The sequence below is a fragment of the Epinephelus moara genome, chromosome 8 (assembly GCF_006386435.1).
Source record: "Epinephelus moara isolate mb chromosome 8, YSFRI_EMoa_1.0, whole genome shotgun sequence".
NCBI lineage: Eukaryota > Metazoa > Chordata > Actinopteri > Perciformes > Serranidae > Epinephelus > Epinephelus moara.
Window position 1 is genome coordinate 17,420,700 of NC_065513.1, and position 12,596 is coordinate 17,433,295.

General features: G+C 41.6%; 1 protein-coding gene across 1 annotated transcript in view; it reads left to right on the forward strand.

The window, feature by feature from the left end:
- The first annotated feature begins 1,328 nt into the window (after positions 1-1,328).
- The window catches only part of mctp1a (multiple C2 domains, transmembrane 1a), a 182,543-nt gene continuing 171,275 nt past the window's right edge, over positions 1,329-12,596 (forward strand). Inside the window, exon 1 of the mRNA XM_050050022.1 lies at positions 1,329-3,626. Within this exon, the coding sequence (XP_049905979.1) occupies positions 3,093-3,626 (534 nt within the window). The 5' untranslated portion in view covers positions 1,329-3,092. The remainder of the gene's footprint in view (positions 3,627-12,596) is intronic.

Below are 12,596 nucleotides of genomic sequence, written 5' to 3' on the forward strand. Positions count from 1 at the left end.
TTGGTGAGGCAGCTTAAAACTCAGTGAACCACGACCTCGAGTGTGAACAATTACTTTTTTTTTCACACTCTAAGAAATGTGCCCGACTAACTTACCAGTCCACAGTGTAGCAGAAAACCCAATAAGACAAACAGCATTGGTTTGGAGTCCTGCTCATTCCAGCTTGTTCTTTTTTATATTCTATAAGCTAGAATTAAAATCCGCATTCATATCAATAACAAACTATAACAAACCAAAACTGTTTTCCCCCCCATAGAAACATTGAATTTGTTCTATCCTAGCCAATAGTAGCCGTACAAAAAAGACTATCCCAGAGTTGAGTCACGCATTAAGCTTTACATTATGCTGAGCAGTTCGAATTCTTGTGGCTAAAGCAGGCTGAGGCTGGAAAATAGAATATGTGGTTATTTGAACTGAGCCCAGTAGTAAGGGGAATATCAGTGAAGGGATCAGCTCCACTTCCCTTCCCGCTGCAGTTCCATTGCATACAATCTATCCATTGAACACTGAGTTATTTTATGACTGAATGAATTACGAGAGGCATGACTCAACACTGTGAAAATGGCCTTATCATGTTTAATTTAACCAAAGCATGACCTACATTATCTTACAGCGTGACTCAGGTTGTTCTAGTGGTGCCACTGAATTATACGCCGCTGCAGTTAGCGGAATAATTATAATTCAATTCTTTTTAAGTGTCTTGTTTGCAGGTATCTGTGTGCCCAGCCACACACACACACACACACACACACACACACACACACACACACACACACACACACACACACACACACACACTGTAGATAAGAGACCAGTATCATTAAGAGGAAAGGCTTGCTCACTGCAGACTCATCAGTTATCCAGAAAAGCCAGTGGTAGCTGAAAGCAATTGTTTGGCTCACATGCTCACATCTCCATCCACTTAACTGAGAGAGGGGTCCAGAGCTGTCCACTGTGTTGCTGTCACTGCCCTCCTGGTTGTAATTAAAGTGTTTTATTCTGTGGAAAGGATGAGATATCAACCAAAGTAATCCCAGGCTACAACAAAACTCATTATTGGATTCTCATCCAATGTTTAATATGCATCATGATTACTTAAAGACCAACCCAATCACCAGAATAAATGTTAGCATTGTACATTTCTCATAGCATGGCTATGTTACATTTATGTTTCACATGAAGCAAATGTGTTTAAACATTGCATTTTATGTTGTGACAGTACCGTGGTTCGTGTGTGGTTAGGTTTAGGCACAAACACACTTGGTTATAGTTAGGAAAAGATCATATTTTGGCTTAAAATACCAACTTTTTTGCCGCAACCGCTGCTGGAAATGTGCAGACCATGATTTAAAAAATACCCAGTTGTTGTCACCACCACCACTGCTGGAAATGTGCTGACGTTGCCTCATAATTACCCGTTTGTTGTTGCATCAAACACCTCTGTGAATGTCACATCATTGCCCTAAAGATACCCAGTTATTGTTGCCACAAGCACAGCTGGAAATGCCACAACCATGTCTTAAAAATACAGTTATTATTGCCACACACACCACTGAAAATGCCACCACATGTTGTTAAAAAACATGGCTGGTCTCAAACAGGTCTGCTGCTTTGCATCCGTCTCTATTAGCTCTCACGCCATCCACCATCCCCTTCTTCTGATATGAAACTGAGCTCATAGACATGTAATCTAAACTATGTCACTTTAGAAACGTTGATGTGATATGTATAAAATGCAAATGTGATGTATCTGTGGTGGGCAGAAATGTATGATGCCAACATTTTCTTCTGGAGACTGGGCTGCATAAACATGCCTAAATGTTTGGGCAAACCTAAAGTTAGAGAAGTTAGATGAAGTATTCTTCTGTAGAGGTCAATGTTGCCATAAATCACCACACAACATTGAAGGCTGATTATCATTCCCTCATTATTAGAGGGTCGAGTCCTCGAAGCTGGCAACAGAAGGCTTTGTCAGTGCCACTCACACCTTCATCATCACTCCCACAAGTGAAACCAAGGTCATATTGTGTCTCACATGAATACCTGTCCACGTAAGCAGCATATAAGTCCTTGGACTCTCAGTCGCTCTCTGTGTAGTGTGATGAAGTTCACCCAGTTATAACATTCTTCTGTTTGCAGATGAAAGGTCATTCTGTGACCTCCATGTCTGTACATGTGCATTAGAGAGAGAGATGGAGAGATGGTTTTCATTCTTGCAACTGAGACGTAATGAGTTATTATGTGCACCGCAGTCGCACAGCATCTAAAAAGAGAAGAGGCTGTTCAGCGCTGCGTGCTTGCTGCTGCATGTGGGTGATAACATTCACTGAAGCCTGACCTATTTGACAGGGAGAACATATCCAGACATGGCTACAGTGCAAGAACATCCTCACGATACAACAGTGAACAAGATTTTTGAAACCTCCAGTGTTTCGGACTCCAGATTTAACCAAGGTCACTGCAGTGAAAGAGTGAATCTAGAGGCTGCTCACCAGGCACTACAAAGAGATACACTCAGATGGGGGTGACAGTGGATCCACAGTTGAATTATAAACATCTCCACGAGGCATTGTGGGGTTGCATTATGCAATCACCAGCATACAGATTATTCAGTCAAGTGACTTAGTTGGCCAGAGGGAGGCGCGGTGCAGCCGTTCGTCCTTCATTTGAATATAACAATTAATGGGGAAGTTTGGCCCTTGTAAAGCAGAGTGGACAGAGCAGAGATGCAAAGACGGTCAACAACTAAGCGGAGCATAACCAAGCATTTTAGGTAGTCTTGGAGAAGTCGGTGCATGTGTTCCAACTTCACCACTGAGCTGAGACAAATCTTTAATAGACGGAGGGGATTGCTTGCGGTCTGTAAAGCGCGCTGCACAGTGTGTGACATAAGATTTACAGCGCTGCCTGCATAGGCATTCTACAAGGTTCGTTGGGAGACTAACACCCCTTCATCACCACACTGTGCGTATCCTTCTTGGCGCTCTAAACCAGATCATCAGTGGAAGTGCTCCCGAGCTGCAGCAGCCCAACTGTGACATCCTTCCACAATTCAGAGTGCGCTCAGGCTGGCTGGCTGCTGCACAGGCACCATGGAGCAGAAATCACCTAAGGATGAGAGCACCGCCAAAGGACAAGAGTCTCTGTCCTACCAGCGCAGGATGTGGAAGAATTTCCAGGAGAAAACCAAGCCTTGGCTGAGCCCTAAACTGGGATCGGAGCGTCGGGGTGCCGGGGGCGCGGAGGGCAGCAAAAAGGAATCGGGGTTATGGATGTTTAAGAGGAAAAAGAAACAGTTGGACCGGGTGTTTTCGTCGTCTCAGCCCAATCTGTGCTGCTCTCCGCCAGCGCCTTTTCAAGGAGATAAGAAGTCCCATGGAGGCGACGCGGTCCCCGGCACCAGCAGCGACGGGCAGCCTCTACATCACCTTGGCGCAGCTTCTGGAGCCACGGGGAGCAAACCCGAGCTGACGGCGCATGGAAGCCCCAAACTCCCCGTATCCCAGCTGATCATGTACCAGCAGAAGAGCTCCTCTCTCGGGTCGGCGTGTTTCGAGAAACTGGTGGTGGACCCGGCCGCGATTTTGGGAGAGGAGGAGCAGCTGCGTAAAAACGCAAGTGATTCTGTGAGTAAAGACGCATGTGGTACAACACGCATCTGGTAGATTATCTCTTTCTATCAAGTCATGGTAGGCAAAAAATTAAAATCCACACACAGGCGGGCTAGACTACATTTCCCTGGAAATTAAATGAAGGAGACAAGTTTCATGATGGTGGTGCTGCGACGTGCTCACTGCTCGTATCATGTGATGCACTCGTCGATCAGCTAGTCCACTGCTTTCTTTACCCTGTCCTGTAGCTTGTAAGGCTGTATGGGCCATATGACCACAACCAATGCCAGTCTATGTGATCATCACCAACAACAAGCTTACATCAGCTGCTTGCTCTGTTATCATGTCATCATCACAGTCACCCCATACTCCACATCCTGTGGCTGTGTATAGGGTTATTTTTATTATAGACTTCCTGATAGGATTTCTACTCAGGCTACATGCTCTGATGTCAGCGTCCTTTGGCTGGCTCACATTCTTTATTTCCAATGTAGGGATTGTCCCTTAGCTTCACAGGCCATCTGTCACAGTGTCCTTGCCAGTAGACAGGGGGCTGCAATGGGCCCATGCATGATCAACGCTTCATGTTTTTTCTCTTCATGGAAAGTGACCAGTTTGGAGATGGTTGTCAGGCACGTGTTGGAAATCAGTGGCAGGTGTATTCCCATACAACTCATCATGCTGAGTCAGGGGGACTCAAGGGGAAATACTATCAAAGGGATATATATGTCAGTGAATGTAGGCCAGTTGTGAAGGCTTCATTCATAAATAGCATACAGTCCTATAGGTCTGAAAAAAGCCAAATCATATGGAAAATACTGCCTGAGTAATAATTAAGTATAAAAAAAACATTAAAGGTCCAGTGTGTAGGATTTAGGGGGATATACTGGCAGAAACTGGGAGATGATAATCACATGAAAATAACAATTGATGTGTTTCCATCACCTTAGAATGAGCCACTTATATCTGCAAACCTAGCGCTGGTTCTAGATATGGCCAGTCATGTTTTTGCGTTGGCCACCACAGATATGAGCCCCTCTATGATGAGAGCATTGGAAAAGTACTTTTTTTTTTAACGTGAAACTGCTTTGTTACCGGTTTAAATCACCAGGTTCATTTGTTTTGCCGAGAAAGAGACCTCTGCGGCTAATTCGCCCCCCCTTAAAAAACTCCTGGATGTCTGGATCTTAAGTTATCAGAGAAAAAAGGTGAGCGCACATTAGAAGGTGCTAGGCTTGTGGCCCATCTCCGACATGCTGAACAGCATCAGAGATGCACAGATTTCTATGGCACCTCTTTATTAAGTGTTTTACCTGTTTAAATAATCAGAGAGAGAGAGCTCTGGATAATTCAGCTTCAGTAAAAACCTCCTGAACAATCAACGCTAAAGAAATTCCAACTGGGAGAAGTTTGCAATGTGCCGTCCTCATCGCTAGATGCAACCAAATCACCCTGAATCTTACACACTGATGCTTAAAGGCAGGGGTGTTCAACTCATTTTAGTTCATGAGCCTTATTCAGCTGTATTTGATCTCAAATGGGCCGCACCAGTAAAACCATTTAAGAAAAACTGAGATATGATAACAACCTTCACATTTTTCCTTTTCATTTGGTGTGAAGAAGTAGAAGTACATTTTAAAAACATTTATCTATTAAATAACAGCCTGAGATATCTGAAGAAAAAAGTGCAATTTCAACAGCATGTCTTGGTTTTTCCACATTCAGTCAGTCTACGACTCAGTGTCATTACATTTTTCCATACATTGCCACTCTTTTGCACCAGACTAAAGTGGAAGCTATTGAGGAAGCAGGTTAAGTTATCTGCGCCCCACGAACCATTTACATATCAAAACTTTTGGCCATACCTTAGCTGCAGGGTTCCACCAAAAGTTATTTAAAATAGAAGTCTGATACAGACTCTTTTATAACGAAGCTGCTGGTTTACAATATTTTGCACAATGTTCACTATCTTAAAACATGACCACAATAAGTATTTATTGTTTTTTTCACAGAACTGTATTCTGGTCGGGGCAGAAAAGCCTCTGAAGCAGCATTTTACATGAAGTAGGATGCTCATTTAACTTGCTTCTGAAAGCTGCACCTCTTAGCCTTCACAACTACTTCAATATTAGATGTGCAAAGTCATCTTGTGGGCCGGATTGGACCTTTTGGTTGGCCGGTTCTGGCCCCTTAGGCCATATGTTTGACACCACTGCTTTAAGGTCATGTCTGGACCCACACCCTTTACCCTAATAGTAGTCCAATTCAGCAGTCCTGTCCTGTTAGTTTAGATGAGCTGTTCTAAAATATATAAAAGGGCTGTCGAAAGAAGTCATGTTGAAGATAAAGTATGCGTGCCCATAAGTGCATTCTGTTGCAGCGGCGGCAGTTATTGCAAAGCTTTTCATCTCACCACTCTTGAAGTGTTCCAGACCTGCTTGTCTGAGCATCATCCAGATTGCTGTCTAAAAGTGATTTAGTATTTGAGTACACTTCTCCCACCCCACTGAAGTTAGGGCCAAAGAACCCTTATCCATTAAATCTGGGAGAAGTGCAATACACTCTGCTGAAGAGGTAAAAGAAAGCAACTATTAATGACTTTATTGAAACTGATCTTGCAGCTTCATCTCAGCACTTACATCAGTCCGTTACATAATACACAGGGATCTCACTTTGCCAAATAAACTCTCAGCATTCAGTGTGAGACATTTCCTGCTGTTGTTGCCACATTTATACAAACTTCTGTTTTTCATTTGTTGGATTTTTCCACATACCTGAAAAGAGGAGAGTGGTTGTGAACACAACCCACAGTGACAGCATTATACAATGGTCTCTTTTTGTTAGCACGACTGAATGCATGTACAATCATAGATGTAAAATATACAGTATGTTCTTAGTCTATTATATAATGAGTTCAGAGGAAGAAGGAATGGAAAAAGATGGCATGAGATGATGGATGACGAGAGTAAATAAAGGTGACGGCGAGGGATCAGACAGGGTTAGAGGTAATGAGAGATGATGAGGGGATGAGATCAGGTCAGCTGAGATAAGATGACGATGTGATGTGTGATAAAAGGAGATTAAGATGCAAGGAGAAGGGGTGAAGAAAGAGGATAGAACAGATGAGATTAGACACAGAAATAAGACATGCCTTATTATAATACCCTAGGCAAAATCAAGTATTATATGGCAAAGAAGCCAGTGGAATAAACACTCAGCATCACGTCACACAGGCAGATAATCTATCGAAAAATGTCTGTGGTTGATTTTTGCATGTGCATTGTTGCTCATGCAAATTGATTGGATTTATTTGCTTGTACATTATGTGCTGCCTAAACACTTTCATAACCCAGCAAGGATTATAACTTACACCACTTTTCTAGTAATCCACAAATCAAGCATTAGGTGAGTGTACATGATTTCTCATTGCTAAAATGACAGCATAAAGCCCCAAGCTGCAATTTCATAAATTAAATAAGAATATATTGCCAAGTTCTGAAAGTCATTTCATTATTGACTCAAAGGGGAAAAAAGGATTTGCACATTTTACTTTTGCTTGCAACTCTGGGCAGTTTGACTTGTTTCATGGATGTGTGTGCATGTGTGCATTTCTGAATGTGTGTAAAGACTACAGTAAAACATGAGAAAGAAAAGCGCCGGCTGAAATAGAAAACTGTTCGTCGATGTACTGACATTAAGTGTCAGTTCCCTTTGCACACTCCACATTTCACTTCCCAGTGATTTAAGATTACGAAGCGACAGACAAAACACACATCATGTTCTGCTATCAGATTTTAGTCTTAGATAATCGTAATCCCAAAAAGAAATGCCACTGTTACAGCAGCATAGCAAAAAAGACAAAGATAGTGTTCTGAAGATTGTACAATGCTTATCAATATACATATACAAAACATAGCAATATACCAACAAATCTTTGCAATATACAATACTTATTGACATTAACTTAACTAAATAAAAGGGATTTTACTGTGCATATACACATATAATGCTGTAAAGCTGACATAAAGCAAGTAATGCAAAATTAAATGTTACATTAAATTAGGGCAGTTATAGGTCAGATATTTTAAAGGGGATGAAAACTGCATGGGGAGGGGGGCTTCACCTCCTTAGCACCCTGTCCTGAAGCAGTGAACCGCTTGTACAAGGGGATGGCAGCTGGCAGGAAGGACCTCCTATAGCAGTCATAGATCAGTTTCTCACTGAAAATGCTCCGCCAGTTAACCAGGAGGTCATTAAGAGGATGCAAGGTGTTTTCCACGATGCACAACAGTTTGTGCAGCCTCCATTTCACTACCACCACCTTTTATGGCTTCAAAGTTGTTCCCAGAACAGAAGCGGCCTTTCTGAAGAGTTTATTTACTCCACTTCCATTTTATGCTTGCAACAATAGAATGGTAAAAGATCTGCAACATCTTGTTGCACAAACTGAAGGACATGAGTTTCCTCAGGTAGTTTGCTCTGTCCTATCCCATAAACAGCCTCTGTGTTACATCTCCAGCCCAGTCTGCCGTCTAGGTAAACTCTCAGATATTTCTATTTGTCCAACACTTCCACCTCCTCACCCTGATGTTGATGGGATCAGCAGCAGTCCATGTTTTCCTTAACATATTCAACAACTGCCAAGTGATATGAGAATTTCTGCAGATGACAGGACTCTGAGTTGTACCGAAAGTCTGAGGTGTTTAAAGTAAACAGAAGAGGTGACAGGATGGTCCCCTGTGGTGCTCCTGTGCAGCTGATCAGCGTGTCAGACATGCAGCTCCACATGCCGCACAGACTGTGGTCTGTCTGTCACTCAGTTATTGAGGACATGATGTTGACAGCTTCCTGCATCCCTTGAAGCTTCTCACTCAGTAGCTGGTCAGCTGGACAGTGTTGCTCCTCATTTGGTCTCTCTAACTATACATGTTGTGTTTTATAGGAATAATCTTGTCTCTAATCTAGTCTCTTCTTACAGTTTTAGGTTAACTGGTTTTATTGGATCTATAAACATTTCAATATGTTTTTACATGCATGTTTGCACTGAATCCTTCAGTCTCAGGCAGAGTTGCCCCTCTATCATTACCTACCTGACCTGGTAGAAGCCCCGTCTGAAGTACCCTCCATAACTTTAGCTTTATTATTGATGTAGATGCTTTACTCTGTCATGCAACAACAAAGAACAAACAAAACAAAGAATATGAAAGAGTTCTCCATGTTCCCTCTGTCTTTGCCTTTAGGCTACTGCAGCTCAAAGTGTGTGGCCTCACTAGCTGAACATTGTTAATTTATGAGCCTGTAAAGCAAGCCATCCTGAATCAGTCAGTTTGATATATAATGTACACTGGAGGACTCTGCATCTCCAGGGGCATTTATAACATAGGTAGAAAGACCTAAAGTAATAATAATAATATTAATAATATTAATACTACTACTACTACTTCTAATAATAATGTTTTTCAAATTTAGATGGATTGTGGGAAGTCAAAGGGGTAATGTAATGCATAATGCATTCACTTAATAAAAACAATGCTGAATTAATACTGAACTATGTTGTACATTCAGAAAAACAAGAGCAGAATTTTCTTCCATGAAAACCTTTCTTATTATTCTGAGATAATAATCACGTTAAGTAGGAAATACAGGGCAAATATCTTTTTTTGCTCATGAAAACTTTTGTTATACTTATGAGACAATAATCTTGTTATATCGTTTTAATTTTTTTATTGTTTCTAGTGAATCCGTAACGCTTCTGTAAAGGGCCAATTAAGGCCATTCAATATCTTCAGAACAATTTATTTTGATACACAATAAATGAAAGCAAGTGCCTTGAAAGGCAGCTGAATGTTAGATTTTGCTCAGAAATGTTGTCTACTCCACAATTTTTGTGTCACATGAAGTGAGTAAATCAGGCAGATACAAACTACACACCTGAATTAATTTGCTTCTGGTGACCTACTCTGAAACTATTACCTGTACAGATGTGTTACCTCACCTGGAGAAACACTCAGGTCTGCAAAGCAAGGAAAATTAGTGGAGTTTCGAGGGGAAGGAGGCTTAGATATTCGTTAGCGGCTAACTATTAACATAACGTTACCATGAATGGCTTTCTTTGGCCCTGGCTGCTTCTGCTGCTAACACCTGTCTGTACCAGATCCATTCACAGCATTACCCAGTCAGTTTATACAAAGGTGGAAAGCATATTTGAGTGCTTGATAGATTATAAGGACAGACACAGGTTAGAAAGTCGAGGCATCAGCTGCCTATTGCCCCCACACCCCTGACCACTGTTATTATTTGTGGGCCTGTATCTCAACTAATTGCCTGGCATCAGCTGCCCAGGCCTCTATTTTATTAAAACAGGGCCTGACTGTTGGTGCCTCCTCTGCCTGTAAAAAATGTGTTTCCTACACTTCATGGACACATTCATCACCAAACACAGAGGAGCCATGTTTCACACAGGGAAGGGCCCAGTAAGCGCAGCTGCCTTGTGTGTTGGGCCTAGAAGATCCAACACAGACATTATTTAATGCAATTGGCATTGTTTCCTATGATTAGCACTTGTGATTGTTGTGCTTGTACAGTAATTTGTATTCTGTACTCCTGTATGTTTTGTCACTTTAAGTGTCACTGTCCATGGTACTGAGTTGTGGATGTAATAAGTGACCAGTGTTGGGCAGTACAGTAATAACATTACTTTTTTCCAGTTACGACGAGTAATGTAATTAATTAGCCTACTAATGACATTTCAGTAATGATATTACAGTTACTCCAAAACCAAACAACTCGTTACAACGTTACTTTTGTTATCACATCACTACTGACCTGAAATACAGTAACGTTAGTCACGTCAGCTGACTCATGTTTGTAATCGTCGTGCTGCGCAAATACGTCACAAATCAGAAAGCTAGTTGGAAGCGCGTACTTTAGCGGCTGGAAATATTCCCATTACTTTAGTTTTGTCGGAAGGAAAGATGACAAGAACACTGTTGCTGCAAGCAGCCGGACTAAAACGTTTTCCACTGCGAGAAACACGTCCTCAAACCTCCAGTCTGAAACACCTCGGCTACTACGACCGACAGCACAGCAACGTCAAGCTCCAGGAAATACACCGCACCAAAGGTGAGGCCTCTGCAGCCGCAGAGGTCGACGGTAGCCCTGCACTGGCTGAACAACCCAAACTGGATTTTATTCGTGGACAGCTGCAGCTACAAAGAAGTAATGAAGTTTATGGCTGTATATGTGGTGGATGAAATGTTGCTCCATGAGGGACTCTCCATCTTTCGGGCATAGGCTTGGGAAAATACCAGTTACAGGCAACTGAAGACCCCAGATAAATTGAAGCTATCTAGCCTTAGCTACACTACTCAGACATTCACACAGAGGCAGACATCTGCATTTTGGGGAGATACGCAATTACCAATTTTAGGGGGTGTAACGGAAAAGTAATGTAACGAGTAGTGTAACAAATTACTGTTGGCAGGGAGTAATAAGTAAAGTAATGCCATTACTTTTGTAAGGAGTAATGAGCAATGAGTAATGCATTACATTTTTAGAGGAATGAGCCAAACATTGTAAGCAACATGGCAGTTTCTCAAACCAGACAAGTGGGATCAAGCTGATAAGCCTCACTGTAGCTCTGGCCACCTTTCTTTATCATCTCCAGTCAGATTACTTGTATCTTTGTCTCAAAGTGTAATCATAACAGAGAACCAAAATATGACTCAGTTTCTGAGAGCTTGTGCTTTTCCTGTAAATATGCAATAAGTTGTAATTTACAAAACATGCAGTATTTCCACATCTCTTAATTAAAGATATGTATTTAAGCGAAACAAAACAGGGCCATTAGAGGAATAAAAAAACTGTCTCTTTATTTTGTGCTGTTAATCAGAGGTTCAGCTTGCTTCCAGTTTTCAGCCATGCCTTCCTCCTCCCTCTCTTCTGCTCAGCTCATATGGAATACTGTAAAATATTTAACACTTACAAACCAGGGAAGTAGGTTTTTGTGTCACAGAGACTATACACTCACAGCCTTATGCTAAATATATCAGATGCAAAAGATGTCTTGTGGGTATTTCATTCATGGGATTTGTCTCGCGGACAAGGTGGATAGTAATAACTGAAGATAATACACATGTTTTTTGGAAGAGCGTGGCCCAGACAAGTGCTTCATTTTTCTAAACCACTGAGTTAGTGTATTACCCGTCAGTGATTAGGCATGTATTTAATTATTTAATTGTAGAATCATGATTTGTGTATCTTTAATATCTTATTTAAAAGATTATTCCCAAGGTTTACGAGTTGCTGAGTGAATCAGAGACTGAATCATACTCTTTATAAACCACCTGTCAGATTGATGATTGGTCCAGCTGCTTTAGCTCCATCAGGTTTCAGTGGATTTTTATTGACTAAAATCAAAGTAACCTTGCAATATTTTGTCTGGCGAGGTCAGACATTTGGTCCACTTAATAAACACTTTGCTTTTATTGAAAGGATATTATGAAATATAGATTACAGATCTTCGTACATGTTGCATATCAGTTAAATGCTGTAACCTTGGGATGATTTTAGTTATTGGCCTCTTTTTGATAATGCAGTGACTTTAAATGAGCCACTTTTATCTGTCCTGTCGGAATAAGTGGCTCATTTGTGGCTGTTGATGTGTTGCGAGAACAGCATCACGGCCACTTGGTAACAGCCCGTGGCCTCGTTCTGGAAGTCTCCTGATGGCAGCTTAAATTAGGATTCATTACAGCCTCGGGGACCGTCGTTTGTAACATGCACTGACAAGCACATGATTGATGCTGACCTCAAAGCTGTCTGGGCATCACAAAGTAGGAGAAAAAAAAACATTTTCACATTGGCGAAAGTATGACTGACACCATTTGGGGATGTTGATGGGTTCTCGCGCTCACTTTGTGATTAAATGTCATGTAGTGCCTGTTGTCTGCCTCCCACACATCTGAGTATGCCTGTTTCTCTGCC